Source organism: Leucopleurus acutus (assembly GCF_964270905.1).
Source record: "Leucopleurus acutus genome assembly, chromosome: 17".
Taxonomy (NCBI): Eukaryota; Metazoa; Chordata; class Mammalia; order Artiodactyla; family Delphinidae; genus Leucopleurus; species Leucopleurus acutus.
Genome location: NC_139159.1, coordinates 23,132,013 through 23,146,610, shown reverse-complemented (window position 1 = coordinate 23,146,610; position 14,598 = coordinate 23,132,013). Strand labels below are relative to the sequence as shown.

General features: G+C 46.0%; 1 protein-coding gene across 3 annotated transcripts; it reads left to right on the top strand.

The window, feature by feature from the left end:
* Positions 1-10,289: 10,289 nt before the first annotated feature.
* HEY1 (hes related family bHLH transcription factor with YRPW motif 1) lies at positions 10,290-13,825 on the top strand (the record flags this gene model as incomplete). Of its 3 annotated transcripts, none has more annotated exons than XM_082858315.1 (5): positions 10,290-10,378; positions 10,650-10,725; positions 10,875-10,958; positions 11,244-11,325; positions 12,216-13,825. In XM_082858315.1, 5 exons carry the CDS (start codon positions 10,290-10,292, stop codon positions 12,797-12,799), a joined length of 915 nt encoding a protein of 304 aa, XP_082714441.1. In that variant the 3' UTR covers positions 12,800-13,825. The 3 variants fall into 3 exon arrangements, with proteins under 3 accessions (XP_082714441.1, XP_082714442.1, XP_082714440.1); XM_082858316.1 differs by having other exon boundaries at positions 10,875-10,970; XM_082858314.1 differs by having other exon boundaries at positions 10,650-10,740.
* Positions 13,826-14,598: the final 773 nt, after the last annotated feature.

Below are 14,598 nucleotides of genomic sequence, written 5' to 3'. Positions count from 1 at the left end.
CATTCCCAGAAGATTCCCAACTCTAGGATTTCTTTGTATATGTGTGTATTCTTTTTGTATCACCTCAACTATGTATAAGGAGGATTCAAAATCTCTCCCTTCTGTTTCTGAACCTAACTAGATTATCTTATCCCGTTTCACTTTCTTTGTCCTCATGAGCATGGTAATCATTTTTCACTGGACCATCCCTCTGCTGCCCTGTTTCCTTACACTCAAGGCCCTCTTCTCCCGACTATGGCACAGACCATCACACCCTCTTCTGTTTTCTCTCCTAACTGCACATATGCCACAAATACAGGTACAGGGAATAAAGGCAGCAAATTGCTTTTGACCCATGACGTTGAAGTGTCTCATCCTGCACGATTCTTCCTTCACTCACCATCCATCAGCATATTCTTACTCTCTGGCTTGCACTTAAGATGTGGGTACAAGAGACCAGATTCTATGAATAAACACATGGACAAAGCAATATGAAAATTCCTCCTAGGGAAACATATGAATGGACTTGTGGACTCCTTACCTGTTGATCTGATTACAAAGGAGAACAAGAGAGAAAATGATGACAAAGATGACACTAGGATGTGCTCTTGTTCAGTCTTCTCTAAGGTTTTTGTGTGTCCAATTCAAGAAGGAAGAATATTTATGGTCTATAATATGGTACCTTTTGTAGAAAACCCTTAATGCTCAACAATGGTAAAGCAAGATCTTGTGTGTGTATGTGTGTGCATGAACACACACACACGTGTTTTTAAAAGGATCTAAGTTCACAATGATAAAATCCAAAGAATTGTTAATGAATTCCTCTTTCAATGTACTCTACTCGCTTTCTCTATACCTCAGTTATTAGAAGTAATTATCGGCAGGAACTTGGTAAAATAGAATAGAGATATGCTGTCCCATATAAGTGCTTTGTAGCTTGTCAGTAAGGATTGAGTTTTGGGGAAGGAATAGAAGAAGGTAATATTTATAAATTAGATAACATTGATTTAAAAGTTAATTCTTCTTGTCAAATTTCAAGGAAAAAAATCTCAATAAACGTTACATATTGACAATAAGTGGTACCAGGACAGTAAAAGAAGTCTCTGGGCATGTTTTAAGTTTTTGTGTTTTGAATAGAAATTTTAGAAACAAAGACGGTTTGAATAAGAACTATAAAAATTTAACATTGGCTGATAGTAGAGTGAAATTTTGGTTAGAGTCACCTATATAAGGAGTACTTAAATTCCGTAACACTTTTAGGTTTGCTTAACACATACAAAACATTAAACAAACTCTTAAAACTGGGTGTGAAAATTCACTAAGAGTATATTACAGAGGACAAAAATTTTAACTCAGAGCTGTAGATTCTCAGAAAACTACACTTGGAGTTTGGGTACTTTGGTAAAAACTTTAAAAAAGCATTTAAAATATTCCTTATGATAATTGTGTACAGACTGAGGCAATGATGTGTGACAACACACACAAGCAAAGACTAATCAAGCTGTCTTCAATGCTGAATATATTCTGCCTTTTGCAAATTAGGGCATGTGTTTAAACGCTATGAACAATTCTGCCAATTCATCTTTCTGTTTCTATTACTTATTTTATCCAGTGGGGAAATACATTAATTTTATTCTATATACTATGTTTTATCATTATTAATACAATATGACAAACAGAAAACCTAAATAGCCAAAGATAGCTAAGTATTTTATAGTGTTTTTAGACGGTAAAAGAAAAGTTTATTCAATTACGCCTTCTATTAAGATCTGAGGAAGTTGTGTCCTCCAGAGTGTACTTTCAAGGACGGTAAGCAATCTGCCTGCTGCACCTGGGAAGGATGCTCACGGAGGGATGGCCACAGTTGCAGGAAACCTTAGTAGCAGTGAATTCTGGGTATTTGGCATGACAGGTAGATGGGGGTAGAAGGCCCAAAGAGAGAGGTCCTGGGTTCATTTGTCTCATGTGCTAGTGGGAGGGTCAGTAGGACCAGCTCTCTACATGGGAACCTGCAGCAGAGATAAACCATCTCTTCATTTCATTGTCATCTGACGAGCAGCTCATAAAGGAGAAGCACAGGAAGGAAGATTCCAGACTGAAAACCCAAACCTCTGTTAAATGGTGATACTAACCAGAAATACCAAGCCCTTTGCCATTTCTTTGGAAAGAAACTTGTCCTATTTCATTAAATTATACTTGATAAGGGATTGAAAAAAGTCATTGAAAACCAGAAAAATATCTTTGATGCTGTAACAATGGGACCTTTTAAGTGGGAAACATTTGTGAAAATCTTTTGTTTAGCTCTTTCAATTATTGACAAGTAAAATATATTTTAAAAGTTGTGAAATAGAACACATCTGTAAAAGAAATAAAATACATGAACATTCTATAAGTTTCGAAATAGGAATACCATGGACTGGGTGGCTTAAACAACACAAATTAAAAATTTCAGTTCTGGAGGATGGAAAGTTGAGATCAGGGTGCCAACATGGTCAGATTCTGGTGAGGACTCTCCTTCTGGCTTGCAGAAGGCTGTCTTCTCAATGTGTCCTCACATAGCAGAGAGGGAGAGAGCAGCTCTCTGAGGTCTCTTTTTATAAGGGCACTAATCCCATCATGAGGGGCCCACTCTCATGACTCATCTAATTACTTCCTAAAGGCCCCATCTCCAAATACCATCACATGGCAGGGGGTTGTGAGGGCTTCAGCATATGGATTTGGGGGGGACACAGTACAGTCCATAGCAGGAATGAGATCCAAACACCATTCACTTCTTCCCTCTTTTTGTAACTGGGAGGTTGCCTGGTCCCACTAGCCTTTGAGTATAGGCAAGGTCACATTAATGCCCAAATTACAGTGACTCTTAACCCTTCCTGCCTGCTGGGACTTTGTCCCCTTTCTAACTTCTCGGCCCTACCTGGACAGTGCCTCACTGATGTTCAGGAACAAGTTCACCACTGCCAGGCCCTCCTGAAGACTGCTGACTTGCCAAGCCTCCAGTCTTCCACTGGTGCATTACCCTGCACCCTCAGAGTGCCGTTTGGTGGTAAGTATGCATAGGGGTGGGGTGAGGGTGCAGAATGACTCACCCCATCCCAACTTTGCAGCATGTTGTTACCTGGGTGCTGATCAGCACTGGTTTGTTTTGTTTTGTTTTGTTTTGTTTTTTTGCAGTACGCGGGCCTCTCACCGTTGCGGCCTCTCCTGTTGCGGCCTCTCCCGTTGCGGAGCACAGGCTCCGGACGCGCAGGCTCAGCGGCCATGGCTCACGGGCCCAGCCGCTCCGCGGCATGTGGGATCTTCCCGGACCGGGGCACAAACCCGTGTCCCCTGCATCGGCAGGCGGACTCTCAACCACTGCGCCACCAGAGAAGCCCTTGTTTTCTTTTTTAACCAGAGTAATCTATCATACAAACAGTTCCTTCAGCCTCTGGTCCTAATCTCTCTACCGAGCCTCAAAACCTTCCCCTCTCTTTTTCTTTCCTTCCTCATCTCTGCCCTGGGCCCCTGAATCAAAAGGTAACAAAACAAAACAACAACATTCCTTTCAACCTAAACTCAAAACTCCAGTGTACATCAATTCAGGCAGACAGACAACTTAGGGGGTTAGCAGTCCACTAGTTTCAAAAACATACAAAATCCCAGTTTGGGGCTCACCTGGACCCTCCCACTATACTCTGAATTTTAATAACTTTAAATCATTTTAGACTCCTTTATAATAACGATCTATGAACACAAAAGTCCTAAATTATGAAACACTTAGACACAGGATCTAATGACACCATAGGACACAGCTACTGCAGTATTGCATGAATGTCCAGGCAACCTAGGAAAATAGGCCTTCACTTCCACTGAACGAAACTGGATACAGGTTCTGAGGAGGAATGATTCACAAACTTGCTTTCGTGACACCCTAAGATTTATCTCATTTATATCCAGAGCTGTCTTGGAAGTGTGAAAATAAAAAAAATTTAGTTGAGTTACTTAAATTTTGAAAAGAATACACTGCAAATTAGTATTTGAATTATTTTAATTGAGAAAAAATGTTGTAAATTACTACTTGCATCATTTTAATTGAGAAAAAAATACGCTGTAAACTGCTCTTCGAGGGAAAGAAGGTGTTATGGAGTCAAACCAATAGCAGGCATTCAGATATTACTTTGGGCAAATCTCCTACTTCTCTCTGCCCAGGCTTCTTCCTCTAAAACTGGGAAAAAATAATAATTTCTCCTTCCTGGGTTATTGTGAGGATTCAATTAATGATAGGTGAAGTTTTTAAAACTGTGCCTGGTATATGGTAAGCACCATAAGAGTGTTTGCTGTTAAAAGCATTTAAAGTTTTTTCAAGGAATTGGTCTCTCAGATTAGACAGCAAAGAACTTTCAAAGCAAAAGTTATATCCAGAACTCAATAATACTTCTTACTAAGTCACTTTTCACTTATGCTTAATTTAATTTTTTGTGGGTCAGTAGTCTTTAATCAAAAGCAAAATGCATCCTTTCTATGCTAGTGAAGAATTTCCCAAAGTCTATTCCTTAGGGATGCTGTTTTAGTAGAATATTAGCAGATGTTATGTGAAAAAAGGTGATGAATCTGGGAAGTGTTGAGTTAGGCACAGGATAATGAGGCTTCTTTACTAAGGACTTCTCAGAGCCGTTCATGCTCTCATGTGCCCTGAGATTGCCAAGAGTTGCCCAAATGTATTTGAAAACTGGTTCTTTTATTTACAGAGAGTCTTGAAAGGTTAATGTCCTGTGAAATGCACTTTGGCATTTTAAATATCCTTTTTTGTTTTTTGTTTTTTCTTTTTTGAAGATGGAGTGGTCCATCCTGAAGCAATTCATTGGCAGGAGCAAGAAAACCTACAGAAGCTCCTTCTTCAGGGGCCAAGCCAAACTCCAGAAGAAGCAGCCCACGTTATTACCATCATAACACATAAGCAGGAAGCGTACCATTTGTACAGTATTTTACAAAATGCTTTGTCTCATTTTACCTTTGAAAAAGACAAAACCAACGCTGAGGGATAATTCTTAATTTACAGACGAGGAAACCGAGGCTTGGAGGAGAGAAGTATGGTCGTGGGCTCAAGGTCACACAGCCAGGAAAGGGGGACTAAAACCCAAGCAGGCAACTTGGAATCCTCTACTTCTCCCGCCGTACCACACTGCTGCCTGATGGGATTCCAATTAAACAATTCCTTCAGGGCAAACACAGAGGGTCTTACATCTGACCTCAATTAGGAGAGACGGTAGTGGAAGTGCATTTTTGCGAGGCATGATATGCCACAAGGCAATATGGCATTTGAGACACGGCCTCTAGAGAAAGCAGGAAGCATGGGGAACAGAGGAAAACTGGCATTTAGTCAGAATTCTGGTCTGACAGTTTTGGGCGACTCTGTCGTGTGGTTTCTGATTGGTGGGTTCTCACAAAGGAGCCATCACTGACCTCCATAAGTAGGCAACGTGCTTGTCCTCATATTCATAGCACTGCACGCTCAAGGGATGCTCTTTAGAAAGAGACTAAAAAAAGCACAACTTTCACTAATAATGAATAGCAGATGCTTATTTTTTCACTCTACTCAAAATAATCTAGTATTCTTCACAAGAAGCACTGGTTCTTTGTCATCTTAAAAGGATATTAATATCTAGAGACACTGTTTTTTAAATTAAATTAAATTTTTTTAAATTTAATTTTTATTTTATATTGGAATCTAGTTGATTTACAGTGACACTGTTTTTTTTAATATATCCAATTACTAGATGCTTATTTATTTCTCATTAGAGGTGTAACAGTATCTGAAGAAAACTGAGGGGTAACCTAGTGTTAAGTTTATTTACTCATTGGTAAATCAGGTATATTACTAGTAAATAATAACAGTTGCTCTTTGAGTGCTTACTAATGGCTCAGCACCATGTAAAATGCTTTACATAATTGATCTTTAATCTGTGACAATGGAAAATAATAATTATCAATATGCCCATTTTACAGAGGAGAACTGAGGCTTCAAGATGTTAAATAATTTGCCCGCTGTCATGCAGCTGTTGATCTGAATACGTCTTTCGAACACACTTGTGAGTAGCTTGATAGGGATTGTGGCTTCCCAGCTCACTGTTCCAGGACTGACTCAGTGCCCAGTACATAGTAGGGGCTTTATATGAGTTTGCTTAATGAATACATAAACAAGCAAGACCCGGATGTTTCAAACACTGGCTGGCTTCCCGTAAAAGTTGTTTTAACAAAGGCGTTTTGCCTCGGAATGGATACAGCAACTTGTCTAAAAGCCCAGAGTGAGGCAGCCTCTCTCTTTTCTCTGGGCTGCAGGTGGAGTCTCTGGCCCTCCTGCACACCATTCCCAACATCTGTTTATTCACGATCGCCTGCCCTCACTAGCAAACTGACGGAAAAAGGGCCTCATTGAGGACACCAAAGTAAGGACATCCACAGTGGCTAAAGCCCTGATGAAAGGATAACTGACGGTTCATGGCTTCTTCCAGGGCAGTCCCCGACCTGACTGCTGCTGTGTCCCTTCTGGCCAGTTGGCCATCCTTAAACCTCTTTCTTTTTCTTTTTTTTCCTATGCAGTCTCCAGAGTTCCCCAGGGGACTGAGCTACTGATACCCACAGTGGTGGTGTATATATATATATATATATATATGGTTTTTTTTAATTGGAGTACAGTTGATCTACAATGTTGTGTTACTTTCAGGTGTACAACAAAGTGATTCAGTTATATATATACTTATACTCATTCTTTTAAAACTTTTTCTCTCATATAGGTTATCACGGAATATTGAGTAGAGTTCCCTGTGCTATACAGTAGTAGGTCCCGGTTGGTTATCTATCTTATATATAGTAGTGTGTGTATGTTCATCCCAACTTAAGCCTCTTTCATATGGGAATGCTGGAGTTGTAGTGTGAGGGTGAGCTCTTTTCCTCTGGAGGGCTCACCAGTTAATCTCCGAGGAAGCCCAGCCCAGGTATGGCCCTGTGGATGAATTCCCATATCTGGAGTATCTATCTATTCTGGGGCACCTGGAGCATCTCTTCTGCAAGAGAACACAGAGAAAGGCAATGGGCTAGATACAAATAACTGAACTGAAACGCCACAAATCAGGCAAGGAAATGGGTCTGCATGCAAACTGGAAAAGGATGGTGCCTCAGGAGCGATGAATTATAAAAGAATAACACTCCCCTCTACTCCATGCCCACTCCGTTGGAAAAGGCCCTCTCCTGAGGGGCTAGGCTGGGCAGCTGCTCTCAGGCTGGAGAGGGGGTCACTTTTGCAGGTTTGCCTTGCATACAGGGGGTTGCTAAGTTTAAAGCAGCAGTTCTTTGCTCCAAGCTTCCAGGGATAAATCCCCTCTAGGGATCAGGCGGTACAACACTGGGCCTCGTGCTTTCAGTCCAACTCTCTCCTCTGAATCCACCACCCAAGGTGGGAGGCCTCGACCCCTTCTTTCCTGGCTCTAACTGAACTGCCTTGTTCACTTCATCTTCATCCAAGTCCCTTCCCAAGCTCTGAGGCCTTCTCAGACCTCAGAACATATCCTCACCCCCTTGTTCTTCCTTAGCAAAAGGTGCTTCCAAGCACTGACACGTCTATTAACTATTTGACTTGTGTACTATCTCCCCACTAGAATGTGAATTCCTTGAGGCAGGGACCATATAACCTTTGGATCACGGTCACATCCTCAGGTCCTAGCACAGTGCCAGGCACATAGAAGACAGTGTTTGTTGGATGTATGAACGAAGGAGAGTCAACATTCAGAAGCACATGAAATGGATAATTTTAACGTAGACCTCAATTTTGACCGAAAAGTAATACTGAGTATGGGAGAAACACTTTGTTTAGGTACCAATGCGGGTGAGGAATCCTCAACCTCACTTTGTCTCTTCCTCTCCCCCACCTATCTGCAGCTTGTCCACACCTCGACAAGGCAGCAGAAACGGGCCAAGGTAGGAAAGGCGGACTCACTGTAGATTCTGGAGGCTGGGAAAATTTACAGAACCACAGCAGGGTAGTGGACACACTGATTTCTGGGGCAGGGTGGCCTGTCACTTTGGAGGAAGAAACTGCAAGTCAGAGAAACTTCTGGAAGGCAGAGGGGAGTGGGGTGGATGGTTTCCTGTGCCTGGACCACCAGCTTCTGCGAGGGAAGAGGCAGGTGGCAATGATATTCTTGATGGAAGATTGGGGAGGATAGAAATGAGAATAGGAGGCTGAACTTCTGGTTTTGTGATTATAGCAGACCCCAGAGAGCTCTGTTACCTGTGCCAAGAGCAGAGAAAGCAGATAGTGGGATTATCCTCAGGGGGACAACTGACAAGTGGACTCTGGTGGAATACCAGGGAGCAAGGATGCCTGGGGCACCAGAAACAACAAATCCCAGTTGGCTGATGGAGGGACCCAGCCTAGACAGGGAAGCAGAGGAGGCCCTTGGGAAGGACTGAGGGGCTGGAGGTGAAGGTTTAGTGGAATAAGAGGTTCAGGAAGTGGCATAATGTGTGTGTGTGGGTGAGAGGCTGAGAAACCAACGTCCATATTAGGCTCAGGCCACTCATTGTGCGGCGTCCAAAATGCATTAAGATGGCATTGAGATCAATGATAAGGAGGGATTGAAACGGACAAGCAATCTTCAAAGTGAGCATATTTCTGTTATCCTCAACAATATTTATCAAGCGTTCCCTCACTGACGGCAGCCACAAGAGTGGACTTCAGAGGAGTACGAACAGCTCTGCTCCTTTGTCAGGGATAGAGAAGCCTGGATTTCTAAATTCAAAAAAACCACCCAGCTGTTTCTACAAATCAGGAACCGGCCCGAGATACACAATATATATTTTTAAAACATCTGTCTTCTCGAGGACTTGCACGTAGCACTCAGTACACGCCACGCCACCACCTAGGCCGGATGTGTGTGGGTTGCGCGTGTGCGTCTAGGAATTAGAGACTTGCATCCCCTCAGCAAGGGCAGCCTCAGACGCAAATGCTCAGTCCCGCCACCCTGTCGCCCGCTGACAAGATCTGGCCGCCAACGCCTGGAAAAAAAAAAAAAAATCCCCAGGGGCCTCCTCCCTACCCCCACCCCCCCCAAGTCAGCCGAGAAAACAAGCGCTCCCTTTCCCCGGACATTAGATGCACAGGGAAATTCATTCCATCCTGGAGACTGGGAAGCCCCTGCGGAAGCGAGACCGTCTGCTAGTCAGGACACAGCTCCAGAAACCGAAAAAGAACATTCTCTGAAACCACATGTTCCCCTGCATGCGCCCGGGGCCCTGGGCTGGTGGCCACAGTGAATGGCGTCCCGGCGGCCGCTCTCCCGGCTCCCTGCACCCTCCGCGGAACGCCCGGCGCGCCGCCCGGCCAGGTGCATCGGGCCTGGCTTTGCCGGAGGCGCGCGGCTCCCGCCGCCGTATACGGCGGGCCCGCAGCGGAGATTTACCTCGGCGCAGGGCGGTGGCTTCCGGGGCCGCCCGGCGCCCAGGCTCCGATTACAGGTTCACACGGGGGGCCGGGCCCGCGGCCGCCCAGCCCCGCCGGCGCGCCCTCCCGGCCCCGCTCCCCCGCCTGCGCATTCTTCTCCATTCATGCGGACGCCCAGCGCCGCCACCACCACCTCCGCCGCCGCCAGCGCGGCCGCCGTCGCCGCCGCCGCCGCCGCCGCCGCCGCCGCCGGCCGCCCGGATTGGCTGGCGGCCGCGGCGCCGGCACTTTCCCACGGCCCGCGGCGCGTGCGGCTCACCGGCGGCGCTGCAGGCGCGGCCCTGGCGTGCGGCCAGCCCAATCGGGGCGCGCGGGGCGGGGCGGGGCCGCGGCCGCCGACCGGCTTGTGTCCCGGCCCGGCCTCCGCAGCCTGCTCGCCGCCGGCCCACCGCCGCCCGCGCCTCCTCCTTCCCCCCAGCGGAGGCCCGACAGAGGCCCTGTGGAGCCGACACACCGCCGCCGGGCAGGGGCGGGCGCCGAGGGCGGGCGCGGGGTTCGCCCTCGCCCTTGGCCTCGCCCCCACCCCGCCCCTGAGCGGCTGCCAATCAGTGGAGCGAGAAGCCGGATTGGCCAAGGGAAGGCTGTTGCCCGGGAGCCGACGCCCCGCCCGTCCGCCCCCTTGCCCGCCCCCTCTACTCCTCCGCCCTCCCCAGGGCCCTGGGAAGGGGCGCAGCGTGGGAAAGGGATGGTTGAGTTTTAACCGGAGGCAGAGAGTGAGCCGGACCAGTGTGTGCGGAGCGCGAGCAGCCGAGCGCGGAGAGGCGCCGCTGCAGTTAACTCCTCCCTGCCCGCCGCGCCGACCCTCCCCCGGATCCCCCGCGTAGCCAGCATGAAGCGAGCCCACCCCGAGTACAGCTCCTCCGATAGCGAGCTGGACGAGACCATCGAGGTGGAAAAGGAGAGTGCGGATGAGAATGGGTGAGTTGGCGGCGGTGGAGCGGGAACGGGAGCGGGAGGCGAGCGCCGTCTGGCCTCGGTGACAGCGCCCAAGGGCCCGGGGCACGCCGGCGCCCTGCACTGACCTCCGCGCATCTCCGGCGGGCCTCCGCCCCGGGTGAAGATCCCGGAGGCTCTTGAAGACCAAGTTGCCAAAAAAAAAATCTGAGTACGGGGAGGGCGTGGGGGCGACCCCTCAGATCACCTCCTCTCGCTTAACGGCGATTCCTGTCCCCCCCCACCCCCCATTTAGGAACTTGAGTTCGGCTCTAGGTTCCATGTCCCCAACTACATCTTCACAGATCTTGGCCAGGAAAAGACGGAGAGGCGTGAGTCTCTTTACAGTGCACCCTTTTTTTGGGGGTGGGGGGTGGGGGTTGTTTTGTTTTATTAATTAACGGGAAAAACCACCTTTCTTCACTTTGGAATTTACAGTCGGAATGGAAATGTACCCCTTTGTTTTGCCTGCTTTCTACAGATCATTGAGAAGCGCCGACGAGATCGGATCAATAACAGTTTGTCTGAGCTGAGGAGGCTGGTACCCAGTGCTTTTGAGAAGCAGGTAATGGTGAAAGTAGATAGAGCTCTCCGTGTAGCTATCCACGCCTTCAGAATTCTTCCCCTCATTAATCTAAACCTTACCCGTGCCTTGGAAAATAACTGCGTTGTTTGTGCGGAGGAAATGAATTCATACAGAGTCCAACATATTTTGGAAGATAATTTATTTTGCTCTTGTCTGTACTTTTATGGTTGACACAGCATATATGTGCATATATATTTTAAGTTGTTCCCCAAAAGCACTTGGTGCCAAATCAGTTTTTGTTGTTGTTGTTGTTCTCTTCTCTAGGGATCTGCCAAGCTAGAAAAAGCCGAGATCCTGCAGATGACGGTGGATCACCTGAAAATGCTGCACACTGCAGGAGGGAAAGGTACATCTCTAGTCCGGTGGGGGAAGAGTGAACAGCCACCGATGGCCAGGATTGGTGCAGTCGCTGTCTTATTTTTACTGTGTGCTTTGGGGGTGGGGAGAGAACGGTGTGTGGTGTGTGGGGTTGCCTGTCAGTGCATTTTCACGTGCGCATAGGTTTTTCTCCAGTGAATTCATCACCCCAGCCCTCTGCAAATTAAGCGTATGCACCTTCTTTTGGAAAATTCCTATTATGGGTGAGGTGCCCTAAAGCTGTGACAGCTCTGATCAGTTAGCTCAAACCACAATTGTTTGTTAACCTTTTTGAGAAAAAGATTTTTTTTTTAAGTATATACTCTTAATTTCATATACAAGATTCTTAAAGAATAAGCTGCCACATGACTGTTGAGGAAAGAAACCTGTTGTGGTTAAGTAGAGAAAACCCAAAGGAAGGTGGGAGACAGAGGAGGTCTGTGTGTCTGTCTCCAGCCGGAAAAATGCTTTACTCTGGACCAAGTGCCTAAAAGCTCCATGATGATAACTTACATCTGTGTGTCTAATGAATTTCACTACTCTGTGGTTTTTCTGTCCTTGATGTATTTTTTGTTGTTGTTGAGGGAAAACATGAAAGGAATGAACATAGTTTCATCTGCCGGTAGGGTATAATTCCAATTTCTGCTTGGCAGTCTCTAACTGGGCTTTGAACTTGCATTAGCAAAGACATACTTCTCATTTTGATTAATGCAAAGATTTTGGTCGACTCCCAAATATTTGGACTTTCAGAAGAGCCCGTGAATGCCGTTTTTTTTAAAAAAAGGATGTAGATATTTGCCAGGAAGGGCTGCCTTTGGGATTGAAGAAATGCGGGAAATGAGCAAAGCTCTGAGGTTTTTCTTTTGTTCGTTTCCCCAGGCTATTTTGACGCGCACGCCCTTGCTATGGACTATCGGAGTTTGGGGTTTCGGGAATGCCTGGCAGAAGTCGCCCGTTACCTGAGCATCATTGAAGGACTAGATGCCACGGACCCGCTTCGAGTTCGACTGGTCTCACATCTGAACAACTATGCCTCCCAGCGGGAAGCGGCAAGCGGCGCTCACGCAGGCCTTGGACACATTCCCTGGGGGAGTGCTTTCGGACATCACCCGCACGTCGCGCACCCCCTGTTGCTGCCCCAGAATGGCCACGGGAACACTGGCACCACGGCCTCGCCCACGGAACCCCACCACCAGGGCAGGTTGGCCACGGCACATCCGGAGGCGTCGGCTTTGCGGGCGCCCCCTAGCGGCAGCCTTGGACCGGTGCTCCCCGTGGTCACCTCCGCCTCCAAACTCTCGCCGCCTCTGCTCTCCTCGGTGGCCTCCCTGTCGGCCTTCCCCTTCTCTTTTGGCTCCTTCCACTTACTCTCTCCCAATGCACTGAGCCCTTCGGCACCCACGCAGGCAGCAAACCTTGGCAAACCCTATAGACCTTGGGGGACGGAGATTGGAGCTTTTTAAAGAACTGATGCTGTAGAATGAGGGAAGGGAAAGCTTAAAATCCCAGCTGAGCTGGGCTGTTGCCAACATCACCTTAAAGTCATCAGTAAAATAAAAAGGAAGAAGGTACACTTTCAGATAAATTTTGTTGAAAGACGAAAGGTTTGTTGGTTCACTTTTTCTTTTTTAATGTTTTTTTTATCATGTCATGTATTAGCAGTTTTTAAAAACTAGTTGTTAAATTTTGTTCCAGACATTAAATTGAAATAGTGAATATAAACCAACAAATTGGTGATAGGTTTGGACTGTGCCTAATTTACTTTGTAAACCTATCTGTCTAAGAATGATTCCATTTTGCCTCAAAGTTTTGGGAATTTTAACATTTAGTATTTTTGGTCGGTTTTTCTCCTTGTATACAGTCTCTTTTTAGAATTAATTTTACAAACCACTATGCTCAATGTTAACATGATGCTGTTTGTTAATATTTTGACAGTTAAGGTGTTGTATAAATGATATTCTTTTTCTGGGGGGCTATATCGAATTTTATATTTCTGAATAAAGCGTTGACAAATCAGATGATTAGCTTTATCCAAGAAAGAGGACTAGCTAATTCCCTGCTTCCTACAGCAGTAGGGTGAATGTACAAACCGTCAGGGCCCCTGAATCTGAATGTCCAATTGCTGTCGTCTACCAGGACTTGGTTAGGAGAGGTCCCCATTTGGAGTTGGCAGGGAAGAGACAGAAGATGATTTGCGTAGAATATGTCTGCATTTACCAGCCCCAAGCAATGCAATGAATTTTTAATTTCACAGATCTCAAGTTCACAGATGTCAACATGGATAAGTGATCATGGTGTGCAAGTGGTCAATGGAATAGTCCAGTGGAACCTGTTAAATGCATAACCTAATTCTTCCTGGAGCTGCCATATTTTCTTTTCACTGGAAATTTTTATGTTGTGTTTTCCTTTTTGGTGCATGGAAATGTGGTTATTGAGATACTTAAAAGGGCTTTGCTGCCTTCTATTTGGTTTAATTTGATTTGGGCTATTAAAGCATCATTTTACAGGTTTATTCCTTTAGCAGGTGTAGTTTAAACAACCTCCACTGAACTGGGTTTGACCTCTGTTGTACTGATGTGTTGTGACTAAATAAAAAAGAACAAATTCTTCTCCAGTATATGTCTTACATACTTTAGCCATTCCCTCTATTGGCTAAGATGAGATAAATTGTCTCTCGTTTTCATTTTGCCTGGTCATCAGTTTTCTTATGTTTAATAATCTCATTGTTCTTGGTATTTGTGATTTTGAATAAGGTGACTTCATTATGGTGCAGAGCTTTGGTGTGACTCCCATAAGGGGACATAGTCCTCTAGCTGTTATGTCAGATGATCTGGCCCTAAACTGGCCGTCTATGGACCAGAAACCTCAAATCAGACTGGTAGTTGCAGGGTGGGAGAGAACTCTGATGAAATCATAAAACCGTGTTGACCGTTCAACAAATATTTACTGAGGACATCTACTGTGTGCTCAGTTCTATGCAGGGGGAACAGAATATTAAATTTCTTTCTTTTTTCTTTTCTTTTTTTTTTTTTAATGGCAAAACAAGAAAAGCCAAACCTTGCTAATTCTGAGCCCGGGAAGCTGAGGCCTGGTGAGCGATAGCAGGCTGTAATTCCGCACCTGCATGGCTCCAGGAGTCTTTCCTTGTCTGATTTCCAAGGCATTTGTTTAACCCTTTAGTTGCATTTGACTCCTTCTCTGTGTAGTGAGGAAGCAGACACGTGCTTGAGGTTAGAACAAACCCCTGCCGGAACAGAGGCAG